This window comes from Hemicordylus capensis, chromosome 1, assembly GCF_027244095.1.
Source record: "Hemicordylus capensis ecotype Gifberg chromosome 1, rHemCap1.1.pri, whole genome shotgun sequence".
NCBI lineage: Eukaryota > Metazoa > Chordata > Lepidosauria > Squamata > Cordylidae > Hemicordylus > Hemicordylus capensis.
Genome location: NC_069657.1, coordinates 322,191,307 through 322,212,421, shown reverse-complemented (window position 1 = coordinate 322,212,421; position 21,115 = coordinate 322,191,307). Strand labels below are relative to the sequence as shown.

Genomic DNA, 21,115 nt, shown 5'->3' with positions numbered 1-21,115 from the left:
TAGAGAGCATTGAAAGGTTCAATTATCAAAATGGGGAGGAGATTGTGGGCTTGAGCCAGGCCCTGTGGGTCCAGGTCCCAGATCTTTTAGGTATCTAGCAACATCCCTGTCTGATGACCTGTTCTGAGTCATGCCTTCCTCTCCACCGACCAAATCAGGCCTTGACTAAATATTCCATATTCTGAGAAAACCTAAGTGTTCAAACAAGAACATGTAATTTCAATCAAAACCTGTTTAATTTATTCCCAGTGCGGAATATGAACTTCTTTGGTGAAAAACTGGATGGCTTTCATTTTTTCATTATGTGTGGGGCCTGCTGAATAGGTTGCCCACTTTACTAAAAGCAACGCGGCTTATCACTTCTATTTTAGGCTGCTAAGAGAAATCAGCAATCACTCAAAACCCCAGAAAGCATCGGACACATATCTGAGGATGAACTTTTTCTTTTCCATCTTAACCTTTCTGGGTAGCTTTTGGATGAGAAACAAGATTTAAAATATAAAGGCTACTTGTCCTTCAGAAATGTCTATTAACATGGATAAAAATCAATTTAAAAATTTTGTGTATGTGGGTGGGAAGAAGTGGAGGAGCTGAAATAAAATAGTCTTCCATCTCTTTCCAAGAGCTAAAGGGCTACAATGCATCTGGTACTCATATTTCTATGCTCTCACATTAGAGCAGCAAGTCTCCTCTTTCAGGTCACGTTTCCCACATAAAAGTGCTAAACTAATGCCGTTTAATGACAAATTAATGTCCATGAATAAAAAATACACCTCTAATAGCATAGAGTAATTTGCCATTACAATATCATCATTGGACATGCCCCTGGTTTAATACGATGTATTTAATTCATAACTTAATGAGTGATATATAAAAAGAGAGAGATGAACCCTGCAATTACATTTATGTGAGTCTGTCACCTTATTTGTAAAACCTTAGAGTCATTTACATTCAAATTAGAACAAATGAGTGATTTCACAAAGTGCAATGATAAATGACCACTGCTGCACAAGACAGGGCTGTATTTCCTGTGAAACCGTTAACAGTTTCCCATTATTTGTTAAAAATTACAATGCATATTGCCCAGTGTTGTGTGAATAATGACTTTTTTACTGATTAGGTCACAAGACTAATATGGAGCAAAATAAATTTCTTTTCATTTTTTTCTGGACATTTCCCCCCCTTGGTGGTTTAATTTATTCACACTTGTGGACTCACACTGCCACCTACTGCCTAGTAATGAGTATTGTGGGAATTTCCCCCCAGTGTGTTTTAAAGCAAAATGTTCAGATGTTCATAATCCTTATTTTGTTGCTTTAAAATCAAATTTGTTTCCCGGTCAAATGACTTCCCTGTGTTCTAGTGCTGGTTGGCAATTGTAACATTCTTCATCTTTACACACACACACCAGTCAGTTTGCTTGCCAAAAGAAATATAAATTAAGTGACAGATTGATGAAAATATGTATTGTACAGTTCATTTTCCTCAGCACAGATGACAAGAAAGAATACCAAAAAGCAGTTATTTCAGACAAGTGTCCACACGTACATTTCTCATTGATGATTTGTTGTGTGAAACCTTCAGAGACACATTTACACAGAAATGAATAGCTAACACGACTCCCGACTTCCCTGTTTTACAAAGCTCAAGGGAAAATAGTGCACCCTATGTTTTCTGGCATCTGAAGCCAGTTAAAGAAGCTCTGAAGACTCAATTTTCATATTACTTCACATATTGCCTGAAGCCATGCACTTCATTTATCAAAACCTTTCTATTCTGCCTTTCCACTGAAAAACGCTTAAGGCAGCTCACAATTTATTTATTTTTAAAATTAGTTTGAAACCAAAATAAAAAACAATTCCACAAACAGCCACAAGAGGAAAAAGGGAAACAAGTCAGGAGCTACTGCACAGTAACCATTACATCAAGTCACAGTTTCTTCAAGAGCCAAGTTTTAGAAATGTTCACCAAAAGGTAAACATCAAGGCAAACAGGACACCTTGGGAAGGTGCTGCAATTCAAAAGTTTTGTCACACATCCCCACCTGCTGAGCCTCAGACAGTGGAAGACAGTCAACAAGCCTTCCACTATTGAGCAGAGTGCCCTGGCATACAAGAGATAGCCTGGTCCCAAACTATTTAATGCTTAAAGGTTAAGGCCACAGCTTTGAATAGAGCTTGCAAAAAACCTGACAAGCAATACAGCTGAAATAACGCTGGAGTGATATGATCCAAACACCTCTTCCTGGACTGCTCCTGAGTTCTCACCCAACTGAAGCTTCTGAATGGTCTTCAAAGGCAGCCCCATGTATCAAAAATTCAACGTGGACATAATGAGGGCATGAATGACTACAGCCATGTCTGATTTGGCCAGGGAGGATCGCAACTGGTGCACTAGTCAACCCTGCGGAAAAGTATTCCTGGCCACTGCTTAAGCATCCAGGAGTACCAAATCCAGGAGCATTTCCCCCAAATTTCATATCTGATCCTTCAGAGTGAGTGCAACACTGTCCAAAAAACCCCCACACGCCTAGCCAGAGTTTCAGAGGAGGTAGTTCATAGGTTCAGATGCATTAAATGATAAGTCATTATGAATCTATTCTTATGTGACAGACATAACTTGATAGCTGCCCTGAATGCAGAGTAATGTACATGCATGGATAAATCAGCCCTAAGTCCTGTTTGAGAGCTGATCTAGGCATTCAGAAAAAGAACATGGTACTGCTTGTCTAGGAATGTTAACACTCCAGGATGCAGGAAGAGTGTGAGGTTATAGACTGGAATGCTCTCTAACAAAAACCCACAACTCCCTGTGCATACAAAACTAGCACACTTGGCTAGGCTAGAATCCATAATAGCTTTCCACAGGCAGAGATTTTTGATGTGGGGAACAAGAAGGAAAAAGCTGATAACTCAAAATTCTTGATCTTGAATCAACTCAGTAAAGAAGATGTTTAGATGGGAAGAATTTGCGGGGGGGGGCTGAATAATGTCTTAAGGAGAATTTCTGATAAGTTCACTTAACAATATGTTCTTTCAAAATTACTGTATGAGGCAGCAAAAAGTTGAGAATAGGAGAATGATAGAAGATATTCTGCTTGCTGCATATGCTGCTTGATAACCCTAGTATTTTGAGAACAATAATTCTGCAAATAAGAATGCAACATTCTTAAATGTGGGCTGCACCGAAGAACAATAAATGCAAAGGCATCAGAGTTATGTTTAACATAATGATTTGATATAAAGAATATATGCATATTAAGGGCCAAATATTCCAAGTCAACCAAAATCCATGAGCATTTCCCTTAAAGTAAGGGGTTCATACTTTCACTTTATTGAAAGAACTGAGGGCACAAATGACTTTTCTAAAAATGAGGGCTAGAAAATATCATCATTGGTTCTTTATATCCTGCTTTTCCTTGGAAGTATGAGAAGCTTACTTGTAGCTCTGGGTGATCAGATTCTCACTGCCTGAACTTCAACATCAGGTGCTCCCAGACCATTCACTGAAACAAGAAACTCTTGCATTCCAGCAGCTTCCAATGATCAACAGACAAACCATACATTAGAGTCCTCTGTCCTTAAAACTTGACTTGCATAGGGGGTATGTGAGTGCAAATGCCAACAAAAGGTCCTGGCAGCCCATGTAGATCTGTGGACGGTAAAACTGCACCTTTGATAAGATTATTTTCCTGCACTCATTAAGCTATGAATTAGCCTAACTATATAGACTCTGAATGTACTGTATGTGAATCCCCAGAGTCTAATCAGCCTTTCAAGCAAGCAAAAAAAAAGTTTCTAAGGAAGAAAACGACACTTTTCAACACTCCTCCTTGCCTACCAGTAATAATGCAAATAACAGAATGTTAAAATAGAATGTCTTGTTGTAATGGTCAAGACTAGCATTGGTACATTACACCTTTGGGCAGCTGCTAGAGCCCATACTGATCCAGGGAAGACTGGGCTTAGGCAGCCACTAACTGCCACCTGTCCCTCATCTTGGCAGTAAATGTGGTGGTGGATGTAGGAGGAAAAGAGAAGCCTGTGTCCACCACCATATCCACTGCCAAGATAAAGAAAGTGGGGCTCGCTTTATGGGGCTCACATATGGGCGAGAACTCACTGGAGAGTTCTCTTGCCAAGGGCCCTGGAGCCAACCACTAATGACGATGATAGCAGTGAACGCCAGAATCATTCTGCTGGACTTCCCTGCAGCTACTGCCATCAAAACATTCCTGTCCTGATACTAGCTTCGCCAGGCCTTCAGAGAAACTAAAGAGAAACACCAGCCCAGACACCCCACTCCCCAAAAAACAAACTCCAGTACAGTTCAGTATTCACCCTCAGTCCCTTCCAGTGGCAATTGATAGCCAATTTGAACCACTGTTGAGGGGTATGAAAGCTTTGGGAAATTTATTTAAATCCTGTGCTTGCTACTTCATGGCCAGCTAGTCATGTGCATCTGTCACCACACTCAGGGCTCAACTTTCAGCATGCAAAAACAAACACTCAAAAAGCAACATCTCTGGTTGTCTACCAGAAACTGATTTTCAAGTGGCTAACACATACATAATGATCAAATAAAGTAGCCCTTACAAGAGTTAGAAAGACAGACAGCAGCCATAGTATCCAGAAGACACTTGAATTATTGATCCCATATATAAAAGGTAAAGCAGCAGCACAGTTTAGAATAAAAATGCTGAAGTATCTGGCTGAAGGGAAAAATACTGACAAGTGTAGCACAACAAAAGGTGATGTTTTGGTTAGCCCTGTACTAGCCTTGTGGCCATGATAACCGAGCAATATGAAGACCTTATGGTAGACATAGAACCATGAATATGTCTGAGCCCACACAGCATCCCCAAGACTCAGGAGCACTGGTTCCCCTTTCCCATACCCGCACAAGCATCTATTTCCAATTTAAGTTAAAATAAACCAAGATCAGTTGTAACATCCAAACTCAACCAATCTCAGTTTATTCCAGCCTACTTACTTGAAATAAACTGGGCAGTGTAACTCACTTTAGACCTTGGGTACAGATTTCAGTTTATTCCATGTAAGTAGGTTAGAATAAATCAAGACTGGTTGGCTTGGGCATCACACCCATTCTGGATTTATTTGAACTTAAATCAGAAGTAGATCCTCATGCAGGCATGGGAGGAAAGGACTGCATGATCCTGAGCCTCGGGGACATCATGCAGGGCCAGACTGAATTCTGGTTCCATGCTACTTCTGAACTTGCCCAGAGAGCAGGTTCAGACATCACACGGAATCTTGGTTTACTTCATCTAACTATGGTCAGTTTGTATGCCTCAATCCCATACAGCAAACTGTGGGTAATTTCAGGCAGTCAAACCACAATTTGAACCCAAGGTTTAAATTAAGTATTGTTTGTACTAACCATGTTCTCATGTGATGTCTGATCCTGCAACTGCATTTAATCTTAGTTTGTTTCAGTAGGGCTGCCCCTGCAGGGCTCTCATACAGAGAGAGATACAGGAAAGAGAAAGGATGGGACCCAAACCATCCAGAATTGGGAGAAAGAAACCAATATTTGATTATTGTTGGTGGTGCCTATCTAAATGTATTACATAAACCTTAGTTAAAATAAATCATGATTCAGCACAATGTCTGAACCTACCCATAGAGTGGTTAATATTGCTTAAGGAATAGCCATGTTTTCACTTCAAACAGCAGCATGAGCAGAGCAGGCAGAAAGGGTCTGCCTTCAACCCAGGAATTTGCAGCCAGCTAGCAAAGTAGGCAAGGCTACAGACCACCCAGACCCTCTTATTTTGTCATCTCCCATTGCCACTGCAGCTGCTTCTCCCCTTACTCAGTGGAGGCAAGGAGGAGAGAAAGTCCATCTGAAAACACAAGAATGAGGGGCTGAGGCAGTCATGAGCTCACTTGTTATTTGGTGACATTCCCACCTGCTCCCTTCAAACAGGGAATGAATATGAATTAAAGTGCAAACAGGCAGCACACTCTACACAATCTTTAAATAAGAAAAAGGAACAAGCCTTCCAAAAAGTCTATTAGATGTCAGGGGCAATTAGGTAGTACCCCATTAGTGTAGGCACCAATCAATGGTTGCCGATGACACTCCAGATAGCATTACTTTTGTGACCAAGGAGCTTGCAAGGGAAGAAATATCACATTCTCAACTCCTCACTACTACAAGTTTTTGTTGAAGAGGCATGGTTCCCAACAGCAAAAGCACTAATTTTTTAAAAGATAAAGGCTGTTCTCACAAGCAGCCGAACCCAGGCTAGGGAAGCCCAGCCTGAGTTAAGCTCCTCGTATGCAGTACCGGGATCCACATGGATCCCGGCGCTGCCCACCCGCCTGCCTAACCCCGCTTTTAGCCGAGGTTAGGGTTGTGAGCATGCCCTTAAACCCTGGCGCCAGGATCCTGTGTATACTCGGGCTACTTGCAGCCCAAGCACACACATAGAGACAGGCTCCAAGAGCGCCCATTTTACAGGGGTATCCCCCAATGCACTGCGCTCATCGTGCAGTGCATTGTGGGATACATGGAGGCCAGGTAGCATTGTCCTGGCCTCTGGAGATCTGTACTGCATGCAGTAGCATGGATCATGTGGAAACGCAGTCCGCGCTCCCTCCAATGGTTAAGGATCGTCGGTGGGGGGTGGGGGAAGATAAGTAACTTCACACTCTCTGCCCAACTCCTGGTTGCGTGAATACCGTTATAAATGGGTACCCTTCAATAATGCAAAAATTGCACATTCTTAGCACTAAAATAGCTTATATCTCACTTAAAATATCTGGAAAGTTATTTAGATGGCACCATTGTAAATGGCAGCAGATGACCTGAAGGAGGCTGTTTCTTCAACCATGGATCCCCAAGGGTGGCCTTACTTGGTGCTCACCCAGAATCTCTCTTAGCGTACCACCAAGGACGAGCTTGGAAATGCATTCCATCTGATTTGTGTGTGGAGGAGCCCCACTACCAGATACATTTGGTGCTTAGAGGGGGGCCTCCTTCCCTTGAAAACATCAGCCACAGTGGCAGAAACACCAGAGATCTGGAAGAGGCTTTAACATCCTGCTTTCCCAGAGTTGCTTTGCACTGCATAATCTACTGTAAGTCCCTTTGACGATCTTTTAGATCAAAAAGTAAAACATACATCTTTTAAGATATATAAATAAATAATAATATTGAAAATGAGCTTTAAAAAAAATGCCAATGCTTTTGTATAAAGTCCAAAGTCTAGAACCAACTAGCTCTTAAAGTTAATTTCCTACTTATAAGCCACAGTGTTGGCTATACAGAGCTCCCCATTCCACTGCCCAGAAAAAAGAATATTTTAGCTGTACAGATGGAAAGCTAAGGAAAAGACCAGCTTGAATTCAACAACAAAGCCATAATCAAAGTTTCTTGTAGTTCCCATCTACTCAGTGGCTGACATCCAGAGCAACATAGCAATTGTGGAAGGACACCGGCACAAAATTGTTGTTTTAGCTGGTTGTGCCAAGTCTGGAGCTTGCATTCCAGATTAGTATCGTGCCACTACAAACATGCTTGCAGCTGTACAACCATTATGCAACTATATCATGTCTCTATTGTTTTAATGGGGACATTCATGCAAGAGCATTAGAGCAATTCTGCACGTCCCCGTTTCCCCCCGCAACTAAGTTACATTCTTGTGCTAGTGCGAATTTGCTCATCCGGCAAGCATGCCATTGCTATGGCTGTCAGTCACTATGACTTAGCTGATCATGTTCATCCTAACCTCACATCACACATAGGCTTGCTAACAAAACAAAAAAAGGAATTATCAAGTCTGTCATCCTTACCTGGATGAGATAGTGTGAACATAAACTAAGCATCTCCAGCAGCTGCAGATGACTGCCTGCAGCAAGCACATCCTGGATAACTTCTGGCTCCAGGAGAACCTATAGTGGGGAACAGAAATAAATGTAAATGTTGTAGGGAATCTGTCCTTAAGGTACTCTTTGCAGCTGCCAATTTCTACAGAGCTCCGAAAGCTCCATCTAAATTTTGCATTTGGTTTAAAAAAAAAAAAATTGGCAAACAAAAAACTGATTTAAGGACAGATAAAATGGGTTAAAGGCTAGCAACTCACACCATAGGAAGGGATGGAGGAAAGAGAGCGATCCATCCATATTTCTTTAGAGATGGTTTTCTGAGTGAAGACACCCATAAATTACTCACTCAGATTGATCTCATTTCCCCAAAAGGTTAATTCATACAACCACAATTCTAAGTGGCAGTTATTTCCTCTCGCATGTGTTGAGGAAACCACCTGACCACATGCAGAAGCTGCCAGTTTTGCATACCAACACAAACCCCTCCTCAATGTATCAGGCCTTTGGTTTTGTCATTAAAAATGGTTTTGAACCAGATAGTATGCATGTCCTTGGGGACATGTTCACCAGGCCTGCTAAAAGACTTTATTTATTTGGTTTCCCAGCATTACACAGCTACTTTGCAATTCCACAGGGATAACTCAAGTTTCATATCTTTATTTACATATTCACAGCAATATTACTGGTAGCTATACTAAACTTTTAATGTTAGTTGTTTTTAGAGTTTTGTGGATCAATAAATGGAGTCCACACTCTAGAACTGCACAAGCACAAGAGTGTTGAAGAAAAACAGTATTCTATCAAGTTATTTCACCCAAACCACCCACTCACACCCAACAACCTTCAGTGGCTTCTCAAAGCTTTCAATTTGCAGTATTTATGTTAGAACAGGCATTTAAAGCTCAGAATCACCTGTTGAACAAGTGTGTCAATTTTTTTCAATTAATCCATGGGGAAATGGCTAGGTTATGAGGAGCAGAAGTTGAAAGGCACACATGAAACTGCGACATCACCACCTGGTCTTCTCCACTCCCATATTTAAAACTGTAGATTTGCCACAATTGAGTGAAGCCCACACTGACTTAAATTTCTTTGGGAAAGGTCTCTTTCTATAGTCTGTCTTCTGTACAATGGCCTTTCTGTACAATGCTAACTTGGCAAAGAGGCACCTTTTAATGTGGTGATTTTCTTTATTTAGCAGGGGGAGAGTAACTGGCCCTATCTACCCCCCAGCACAGTACCTCCAGTGACTGCTGCTGGTGTCTATCTTATGTTTCTTTTTAGATTGTGAGGCCTTTGGGGACAGGGATCCATCTTATTTGTTTGTTATTTCTCTGTGTAAACTGCCCTGAGCCATTTTTGGAAGGGTTAGGGTTAGGGTTGTTGTTGTTGTTATTATTATTATTATTATTATGAAGTAGTAGTAGTAGTAGCAGTAGTAGTAGTAGTAGTAGTATACCGAAGCTACTTCACAGGGTTGCTGTAAGTACCCCGGATACTGAAACTGCAAATACCAAGGCTGTGGGTATTTAGTTCATGTTTATCAAATAATTTATGGCTTGTTTTAGACCCAGTACAATATCTCAAACTAGACTCAAGATCTCATACCCCCATGGCATGAACAGTAGCGATGTTTATGAATTGATTTTTTTCAATTTGATTTGTACCTGAATCGAATCACCCCTGATTTGTTTTGTGTCCAAATCTGTCCCCTAGGTCACCTCAGATTTGGAGTTGGATCAATTCGGATCAGTTTGGATTTGGAGTTGGATCAATTCGGACCACTTATAAAGGTCTTAGGGGCACCAAATTTGGGTGGCAGGTAGGTCGCCCATGGGTGAGGAGCTACCATTTGGGTCCCCATACCATGAAAATTTCAAAGCAGTGGGGCATTTGATTGGGTTTTAATCATTTTATTTTAGTTTTTACTGATTTTTTTTTAGTTTTTATTTCCACTATAGGAAATAATGGGGATTTGAAATCGCCCTATCCTAACCCTAACATGGATCTCCAGCTCTATTTTTGTTTTAAGCTAAGCTCTAGCCCTTGTAGAAGTGGAGTTATGGAGCAAGAGTAAATAGTAAAATGTATGGTTACTATTTTTCAAATGTTTGAATTCTTTGGTGTATAATAACTTTTCCTCATAATGAATTCCTATGAGGATTCATTGCACACCTGCATTTAGTCTGTTCATTTTGACTGTCATTGGACAGTGCCAACTGCCAACTGCCATGGGTCAACTACACCCCCACCCCACCCCCCGCCAAACACACACACTGGAGTAGTCTGTTTATTTTTTAAGACTTTTTGAAGTGTTTAGATTCTTTGTTGTCTTCATTACACACCTTCATTTCTTCTGTTCATTTTGACCCCACTGCTTTGCAGGTGGGGTTGGGGAATTAGTGGCATCCCATGTGCCAACTACCCCCGTAACCTGCAAGCCACTGAGTACTTAGTTTATATTTTAGGAATTTTCGAGGTGTTTAGACTCTTTGGTGTGTAATGAATCCTCAGAGGGATGTATTATTAGGAAAGGTTATTATTTATTTATTTATCATATTTCTATACTGCCTGATATGCACATCTCTAGGCGGTGACACCACAGAGTCAAAACACTTGAAAACATTCCTAGAACATAAACTGGGTAGTACCCCACTGCCTTGTGGGTAGGAGTGGGGTGTAGTTGGCACTTGGCAGTTGACAGGCACGCGGAGCTATTTAGTTTAGAAAAAAGATGACTGCGGGGAGACATAATAGAGGTCTATAAAATCATGCATGGTGTGGAGAAAGTGGATAGAGAGAAATTCTTCTCCCTCTCACATAACACTAGAACCAGGGGTCATCCCACGAAATTGATTGCCATGAAATTTAGGACTAACAAACAGAAGTAATTTTTCACACAACACATAATCAACTTGTGGAATTCTCTGCCACAAGATGTGGTGACAGCCAACAACCTGGATGGCTTTAAGAGGGGTTTGGATGATTTCATGGAGAGGTCTATCAATGGCTACTAGTCGGAGGGCTACAGGCCACCTCCAGCCTCAAAGGCAGGATGCCTCTGAGTACCCGTTGAAGGGGAGTAACAGCAGGAGAGAATGCATGCCCTCAACTCCTGTAGGCTCCCAGTGGCATCTGGTGGGCAACTGTGTGAAACAGGATGCTGGACTAGATGGTGCTAGTCCAGTCCCAGCAGGGATGTTATTATGACAGTTGGCACTGTTCAAGGACAGTCAAAATGAATAGAAGAAAGCAATAGAAAACTGAATGAACAGATGATGATCAGGCTATGTAATGGCTTCCAGAACCAGCCAGCCAACATGATGTAATGGTTAGAGTGCTGAACTAGGACTGGGGAGACCTGAGTTCAACTCCCCATTCAGCCATGAGACTTGCTGGGTGACTCTGGGCCAGTCACTTCTCTCTCAGCCTAACCTACTTCACAGGGTTGTTCTGAGGAGAAACTTAAGTATGTAGTACACTGCTCTGGGCTCCTTGGAGGAAGAGCGGGATATAAAATGTAAATAATAACAACAAATATGATGATGATGATGATGATGATGATGATGATGATGATGATGATGATTCGATTTGGACCTGAATCTAGCCAATGGACCACAGGGGCAATTTGTTCTGTCTCCAAATTGCCCGAATCAGCTAGATTTGGATACAAATCAATTTGTACCCTAATCAATCTGCATATCCCTAATGAACATTGTGGGCCATCAAATTTCCTCACTTTTTACAGTTCAGTTGGAGCCAACTGAGGTCCAATATAGGTCACACCCATAACTATCCTTGTAAACCAAAGGTTTTTTGCTTTAACTGAACAAACATATGTGACCTATATATGACGTGTCATATATTCATTCAGCATTATTTAAAATCTGCCTTATAGTCAGAAACCTATTATGGCATAGGCGCAACATGGTGCAACAGACAAGCAAATGAAATGGACTAAAGGCAGACAGGCGCAGATCCACACCATTCAAAGTACACTGGAAGATTAAGCAAAAGACGTCTAAGAGAACATCTTCTTCATCATGAGCCACATCACCGATTGAGTTCATCTGGAGATGTCCGAAATCCCTAAAGATTTATCTTCTCACCCAAGCTTTTTAATTTAACTGTGGTTTTAAATTGTTTTAAGGTTTATACTTTTGTGTTTTAACTTCTTTTATGTTGTTGTAAACTGCTGAGATGGAGTTATTTATAGATAGATAGATAGATAGATAGATAGATAGATAGATAGATAGATAGATAGATAGATAGACAGACTAAAGAAAATGGGAATACAAAAATTACACATGAAGGCTCAAATATGAACTACAGATACTAAACATAATCATTAGCTAGAAAACTAAATATGAATTACAAACACTAATATAACTCACACTCAGATAGGAGACTCTTATTGTAGGGAAGAACTCCCATAGTCCTTGATCAAACCTAAGAAACATGGTCAAATTTGTGAATAAACCCTCTGCTAAACAAGGAAAACAACACATTTCTCCGGGGTCTTCCAGTTCCCTTTTTAAATATCTGAGCTCTGCAATAACAACAGTTTTCACTAGAGGTCTCAAGAACCCACTTTATACAGAAAGGAAGTTTTCTCACTTCCCTGCACTGCGAGAAAAAAAACTTAGATCCAGCGTTTAAACTTTATATTTACCAGTTTGATACATTTAGGGCTGCTAGATGCTTACAGGTGAGACACGGGAGAGTTTTGGCTTACTCTAAATGGGCATTACAGTAAACACTGGCACAGCAGCAGTAGTACTGTACACCCAGCTGAGTATACCAAGGAAAACATCTATATCTATCTATATATTTCTATATATCTATATATTGCTCTTAGGCATACCCATTGCTAATCCCATGTGTAGCAGCTCTCGCAAGAGTTTGCAAGCAAGCTGCCAGCAGGGGAAGAGGAAAGCAGAGCCGCCAGAGGTGAGGTGGGAAATAAAACGGGGGGGGGGGGGACAAAATGGCAGGCGGGGCGAGCGGGAGAAAACAGCGGTGGCGGGGAGAGAGGAGAAAGTGGTGGCGGTGGGCAGGCAAGAAAACAGTGGTGGCGCACAGGGGAAGAAAGCAGCAGCAGCAACTAGAGAGGCAAAGATGCCCTGCGCCCAGCCCAGCTAATACAATATATTCCTATCTTGAGCCCCTCCATATCCAACTATACAGGGGGAGCTGGAACATGGCTACAATATTCACCTATAGAGATCTCATTTGAAATACAGAAACAGCCCTTAATTCTAGCAGAAATACAAAAAGATACATCTACTTCTTTCACAGAATGCCTGACCTGGCAATAATATGTACAAAAGATTTTGGGACTGCAGACGATCACAAGCTGAACATGAGTCAGCAGTGTGATGCAAAAAAGTAAACCTGTGATTTCAGACTGCACAAATAAAACCATCGTTTCCGAGTCACGAGAAATAATAGTTCCACTTGATTTTGCGCTAGACCAGAGGTAGGCAACCTTGACACTCCAGCTGTTGTTGAACTACAACTCCCACCCTACTGTGGCTGGGGATGATGGGAGTTATAGTTCAACAACAGCAGGAGAGCCAAGGTAAGGTTAGTTATAGTTCAACAACAGCAGGAGAGCCAAGGTAAGGTTGCCTGTCCCTGCACTAGGCAGGCCTCATCGGAAGCACTGTGTCCAGTTCTGGGCACTGTCTTTATTAAGCTTGTTGACAAACATAAACCAGTTCAGAGGAGACCAACAAACAGTTACGAGTCTTGAAGACAAGCCACATGAGGAAAGGCTGGAACTGTGCATGTTTAGCCCGGAGAACAATAGCCTGAGAGGGGCTATGCTAACACTCTTCAAGGCCTGAATTGCTGTTACACAGAAGGGGGCAACAATTTGTTCTCTGCTCCCCCAGAGGGCAAATCTAGATCTAGTGGGTTTTTATTACAGGATGGTACTGTAGATTTCAGTGGAACCTGAGGAGAAGCTTCTTAATGGCAAGAGTTCATTCAGTTACCTAGGGGCGGTGGGCTCTCTCTTGCTGCAAGTCAGAGGCTGGCCAACCATCTGTTAGGGATGCTCTCACTCTAGATTTCCTGCATCAAGCAGGAGGCTGAACCAGATGGCCTAGAAAGCCCCCTCCAACTCTATGAGTCTATAAACACTAAAGATTCATTTTAGGGATGGTAAGCAAAGCAGCGGACATATGTTTATTTGATATTGACACAGCTGAAGCATTTTGAAAACAGTATAGCAATCTAAAGAACTTCCAAAAGGCGTCTACTAGCAAACTGACTTCATCATAAGCTTTCATGGACAAGGATCCACTTCATGAAGTGGGAATGTTTTCCTCAGCTGCCAGGTGTATATACGCAAAGTTGGGATAAAGAAAGAAGAGGGGGAAAGGAAAAGGTGCTGCCAGAGGGCTATGGGATGAAAGAGTCACAGTTAGTGATCATCATCATGTAAGGTTAAAACCAAGAGGCAAGTACAATGATGATTCACAACAGCAATTATTCTAGACAAAGCAACCTTCCTGGCTATGCAGAGTTAATTAACTGAACAACTGAGACAGGAGCAATGGTTTCCTATTACAGCCTGAACAGGGGACAGAGGTGAGGGAGCAGGGAAGGAAGAGATCCAGACCCCAAAATGAGACCAAATAGCAATGGGATGCAAGAACCACAGTGGGTGACTATTCTTATGAGACGCTAAGTGTACAATAAGTACTATAATTTACATCAGCACCTGCAGTAATAGATGATAATACAATCTTCCTGTTTCAACTATGTTACTTAATGTAAGTTACTTAACATATGCAGCAGGATAAGAAACCCCTATCTTTTTTCAGCAGAAAAAGAATGAAATAACCTCCTGATATACTCTAGTTCTGCAGTTTCCCCTCTGGAATCTCCCTTTGAAGTTCCTTTGCTGAAAAACAATAACTTACATGTCAACAGTAGAATATCCTAGGAGATTGCTCCTAATGCTTTCTGAATGTTGTTATTTTTTTATGTCAGATGAGCGACAATTATTCATTTGCTTTGAAACTGATTTGCTTATCCTGTATAGAAAATAGGGCATTGTTGGCAGTGTTGCGATAGCATATACCATATTGGCGGATAAGTAAGGGAAATGAGCTCCTGATGGTATAGGCGAGGAGACTGAGTGGACCAAATATTTCTTGAGTGGATATGGGGACATACTTAAATATACCTAAACGTGGTGCTAAATAAGGTTCTTAGCAAGTCTGTTCTTTTCTTCTTTTACCAAAGGGTATTCATTGAGTACATATGGCTAGAATTGCTACTTGACCATCTTTTAGTCAGCCCCACCCATTCTTTTAACTCTCAGAGGTTTTATATCCAGTTGATTCCAATTCTATCTAATGAGCAATGATGAGTTTTCCTACAATTACATCAACCAGTGCCAGAAAATGATGCCATTTCCCATCTGGAGATGGTGACAACCCTACTATCACTTGGGCACAAGCATCTCATAGCTTAGCAACAGTGAAAGTTTGCCAAGGCATCTGAACCATAGTTCGGGTTTCTGACAAATCTTTCAGACAGCCCACTCGCCATTTAGGTTTGAGAAACAACAACAAAATCACACCGCGGTCTCGCCAATCCATGTCAAGTAACTTGTGAATGGCTAGCAGCACAGCTACCTTCACAATCACTTTTGAAAAACCCTCCATGGTCAAACGCTATCTATCTGCAACATATGAAGTAATGAATGTTCAAGTTGTTTCTCAAAATGTTTTGGAAAAGTTATCTAGAAAGGGACCCTTCCCTTGGTTTTATCTAGAATTATTCAATTCAGGAAGAGGATATTGTTAAACTTATGAAAACTGAATGAACAGATGATGATCAGGCTATGTAATGGCTTCCAGAACCAGCCAGCCAACATGATGTAATGGTTAGAGTGCTGAACTAGGACTGGGGAGACCCGAGTTCAAATCCCCATTCAGCCATGAGACTTGCTGGGTGACTCTGGGCCAGTCACTTCTCTCTCAGCCTAACCTACTTCACAGGATTGTTGTGAGGAGAAACTCAAGTATGTAGTACACTGCTCTGGGCTCCTTGGAGGAAGAGCGGGATATAAAATGTAAATAAGAATAATAAATATAATAATAATATTGATGGTGATGATTTGATTTGGACCTGAATCTAGCCAATGGGTTGTTGTGAGGAGAAACTTAAAATATGTAGTACACTGCTCTGGGCTCCTTGGAGGAAGAGTGGAATATAAATGTTAAAATAAAAAAAATTCAAAACAAGACAAAGAGGGCTGAACATGGAATAGAGAGATGGCTTTCAATTAGCCCATTCTCTAGAATTATCACTCCTTTATTCACTCACTCTTTATGGAAAATCCAGACAATGTGATTAGCAAATCACTGCATTCCATACTGTGTTGTCTTCCTGTACATTTTCAGACCTGATTTGTGGTGATTTATTTTGGCAATAAAAAGGCAGCTGCAGTGCTAACCTGCCCAACATAGGCAGGCAAAGTATTCTTAAGAATTTTTAAATCTCCTGTGCCTTTAATTAATGTAAGTTTGGCCCATTTTATTGCTTCCCCTTCACTACAGCTGCAAGATTAGTGGTTAATTGGTTACCTGGCTTCCATTTGACTGGGGTGGGTTAATTATTGGTTTTCTTCCAGTAGCATTATATCACTATAAAATTTAAAAAGCAAAAAATAATTAAGGGAAACAGAATCAGGCTAATTAAGATGCTAATCAATCACTAATCCCTCAGCTCCACTGAACAGGAGGCAATAAAACAGGCACAACCTTTAAAAGAGGAAATCTTTAGCTAACCTTGTAGGAAACATTTGCTGAAAAGTATTTACCTGTGAATAAACACTGTGGAAGGAAGGATTTTGTCCATGGAGACACACAGTACTGAACAATACAGTGCTTGACATTCATTAAAAGCTGTGCAAAACCACCATTTCAACTTTGTTCCCAGCTATACCTCAGAGGTACTAGAGGTTTCTAGTGGGGGAAAAACCAAAGACGGACTATAAAACTCATATTGGTATATAGCAAATAAGATATTTCCAAGACAGAAGAACCAGAAAACTGAACCACAGAATAGTGATGTGCACAGAACGACAGAGGTGTGGTTCGGCACCAGCAGGGGACTCCCTTTAAGGGCAGTGGGGTTGCACTTCCCCCCCGCCAGCACTCCATTTAAAAAAACAAACAGTTTGGGGGTTAGGGTTAGGCCCCTGCCCCCATGATTAGCCAGAAATACCGGATGTACAGGCTGCGCATGCGTCCACAGCACACATCACACTTTGCGTGCACACGTCATGCACGCAACGTGCTCACATCACGCATGCAACATGTGCACGCAACGTGCAATGTGTGCGGCGGGTGCGGCGAACACACACACAGCCCATAATTCTGGTATTTCCGGCAAACAACAGAGGCAGAGGCAGCAGGAAGGAATGCTGCCACCCCAAAAACCTTTTTCTAAAACAGAGTGCCAGCAGGAGGAAAGCAGAGTGGTAAGTGCAAACCCCGCCCCCCTGCCCTTAAAGGGAGACCACCTGCCGGTGTCGATCTGTGAACCGGCACCAGCACAAACCGGTTTGCAGGCCTCTTGCATGGCCTGCGGACCGGTTTGTGCACATCCCTACCACAGAAGTCCCAGATATGTTCCTGCTGAACAAAATATTTTATATTTTACCTATATCTAGGCAATATATTTTATCTATATCTAGGCAATTATGTTTTATCTATATCTATGAGTTAATGCTGAGAGTTATTGTTTATTAATGGGAATTAATAAACAATACCACTGATAGGCACTGGTAATTCTCCCTTCCAGAAAGAAAATACCCTATTCCCCTGGCGATACTGCAGTGATGGACCTAAATTTACTGTGACTAAGAGTTGTCAGAACAGCATGTGTAGGAGGCACATGCAGAAATCCAATTATTTGTTAATAGCATTTCTGGATCACACCCACACAATACTGTGAAATTTTCACCTTTAACATTTCAGAGGTTTTGAGTCACCTCATGAACATGGAGGCTTCTCACTGCTCTGACAGCAACTGCAAAGAGCCATTTCTCAGGGAAATGATTCCAGCAAACAGAAAAGCCACATAATGTAGCCTCTCTGAAAACATGGTTACAATCATAGAATTCATACCTCTAACAGGCACCATTTACCTATCAATAGGCAGGACTAAGATCGACGAGAAGACACTGTACACTTCAGTTATGTCAAAATGTGCTCATATTGAAAACAATTATAGGCGTCAAAGTCCAATTGTTTAAAATTAAGCATCCAGTGTGTATGAAATGACATACTGCAAATAACATTTTTTGTTTGAATTATAGATCAATATCTTTTCTTTCACTAGTAAAATAGATGTCCATAAAAACACAAAGCAGTTCTCTAGCAACCTTTTGAAGCAGTATTTGGATCAAAAATATTTCACATCACTAAAGTCAGTGCAGTCAAATCAGCTTAGATCTTAGGACTCTGATTCTCTGTTATTTATTAATTAACTATATTATTAACTACTACTACAACAAATATTTATATTTGGGACCTCTGAGGCGGGGGGAGGCCAGGCAGATTCCTGGCGGCAGGCGGGCCGAGTGCAGCCCGGGAAACACCTATATCAGGCAGCAGCAATATTGGAGCTGAAAGGCATCATTTCATACTGCGCGGGAGATGGCAATGGTAAACCCCTCCAAAGACATCCACAGGGCTCTGTGGATGCTAGGAGTCGACACCAACTCAACGGCACATTTTACATTTTACCACTCTAAAAGTTGCTTCTTTGCTCAGCTAGCAGGGGATTTGGTTAGACAACCTAACGATACAACTCTAGATATTATCAAGATTAAGGTTTATTTAGCAACTACATCAGTCAAAAGCCATAGCAAGAAACAACAGTCCTGTCCCCTACACACACACACACACACACACACCTGCCCCCTGCAGCTCCTTGCACCTCCTGAAACACCACTCCCGAGGTGCAGGGGACCATCAGGCCCAGCATGGGATATGGCACAGGGGAACAGCAGCAGGAAAGAATCAGCAGAAATCCTTTTACACAATAGCCCTCTCAATCCAGCCATACTATATGCCAATGGTTTTTAAAGTGGAGGTGTTACCGTTTAAAAAGTCTTCTCTTCATTCTTCCACCCTAGGTAATGATTCATTCATCTGCTAACCCCTGCTAACTTGGCAAAGAGGCACCTTTTAACATGGTGATTCTCTTTATTTAGCAGGGGGAGAGCAATTGGCCCTATCCACCCCCAGCACAGTACCTCCAGTGACTGTTGCTGGTGTCTATCTTACGTTTCTTTTTAGTTTGTGAGCCCTTTGGGGACAGGAATCCATCTTATCTTATTTATTTATTATTTCTCTGTGTAAACTGCCCTGAGACATTTTTGGAAGGGCGGTATAGCAATTGCAGCTTTACTGGGAACAGCCTATATTCTGCGACGATATCTATAACAACTGACAATAAAATTCAGCCATCCCAGGTCCTTGGGAAGGAGTCGATGTCTGAATAAAACAAACCAGTCAATAACACCTGTCTGACTGTGTAAACAAGCAATAATAATAATAATAATAATAATTCATTCATTCAATTTATATACACCACCCTTCTTAAAGTGGCTCAGGGCGGTTTACATTAAAATAAAACACACATAATACAATAATAAAAATCAGAAAGCATTTAAGCCAGATTAAAACTCATTAAAATTAAAACTAGATATCATTAAAAGTCAGGCTAAAAAGGTAATTAATCATCATCATCATCATACAACTGTATTTGTTAGCCACCTCATAACAAGTTGTTCTCTGGGCAGAAGGGAGGTGCACGAACTGGTTCGGCAGTCCTTTTCCAGACCAACCAACCAGTTCAGAGATCCAGCGGTGTGTGTGTGGGGGGGGTTACCTTTAAGAAGCAAAGAGGGTGCTCTTACACCACCACCACCACCTGGTGGTGTGCTCAAAATTGCTGCACAGGGAGGCAGCATACCCTATTCAGTTTTGACTATTTCTGGTATGATTCTGTGTGGGGTGGCAATAGGGTATGCTGCCGCCCCGCACAGCAATTTTGAGCACAGTGACAGCAGAGGAAACGCGGCAGGGTGTGTGTGTCAGAGGACCCTCTCTGCTCCTTAAAAAGGTAGCCCCCCCACAAACCACTGGACCTCTGAACTGTCAGCGTAATTCCCGGCTGTCCCATTGCCTCATTGGACCAGAAGTGAGCAGAAGTACCCAATGCGCATGTGCACATCTGTAGTGCTGGTGGGGGAAACGCAGCGGGAGGGATAAGAGCACTCTCCCCCGCCCTTAAAGGTATCCCCCTGCCTTCAAACTGGCCAAACCACTGGTCTTTCGAACCTGTTTGGAGGCTCATAAAAGGGCTTCTGAACAGGTGCATGCACATCCCTAGCCTACATTACTCACAAGTATTCGCATTGAAATTAATGATTAAAGTTAATCATGACTAACTCATCCCATTAATTTTGATCAGACAACTCATTTGTCTGAGTGTCAACCACTGATAGATGACTTCCATCAACTTTGAACAACTCAGGAATAAACTGAGCCCATATTTTTAATTAAAAATCATGAGACCAGGCTTTTAATTAAATACTGTTTTAATAGTTTTAACACTGTTTTAAAACATGGTTTTAAAACTTTAAAATTCTAATGTTTTAACTTTTTTTGCTATTTTAAATAATTTTTTAATTTTTCTGTTCTCATTTATTTTATTTTGGTGTAAAACGCCCAGTAGCGATGTGTACAGAACCAGTTCGGAGGCCTTTTATGGGCCTCCGAACTGGTTCGAAGAACCGACGGTTCTGCCAGTTCGAAAGTGACGGGGGTCTGTCTTTAAGTGCAGGGGAGGATGATGCAGCGTCCGTGTTTTTCAAAGCCCATTGGGGTGGCAGCGTACCTCCTTGCGACCCTGTTGACCCCGTCTTCCAGATATAGCCAGAAGTTGCCGGCACACCTGTGCATGCCGGCATGGGTGCGTGTAACGTGTGCACACCTGAACAGCGCACACCGGCGACTTCCGGTCATGGAGGCAACAGGGCGGCAGGAAGGTACACTGCTGCCCCGATGGGCTCTGAAAAACACAGACGCCAGCGGGTGGAAAGCGGTGGGAGGAGTAAGTGCACCCTCCCTCGCTCTTAAAGACAGACTCCTGCCTCCTCCCCACCGCGGTTCCATGCACATCCCTACTGCCCAGAGACATAGGTTTCGGACACTATAAAAATA

The 21,115-nt window shown here is 41.8% G+C and overlaps 1 protein-coding gene across 2 annotated transcripts in view; it reads right to left on the bottom strand.

The window, feature by feature from the left end:
* Positions 1-21,115, bottom strand: part of KLHL32 (kelch like family member 32) — a 134,540-nt gene that overhangs the window by 74,715 nt on the left and 38,710 nt on the right. For both annotated transcript variants that reach the window (XM_053287578.1, XM_053287577.1), the window contains one exon: positions 7,821-7,919. In XM_053287578.1, the coding sequence (XP_053143553.1) occupies positions 7,821-7,919 (99 nt within the window). The remainder of the gene's footprint in view (positions 1-7,820; positions 7,920-21,115) is intronic.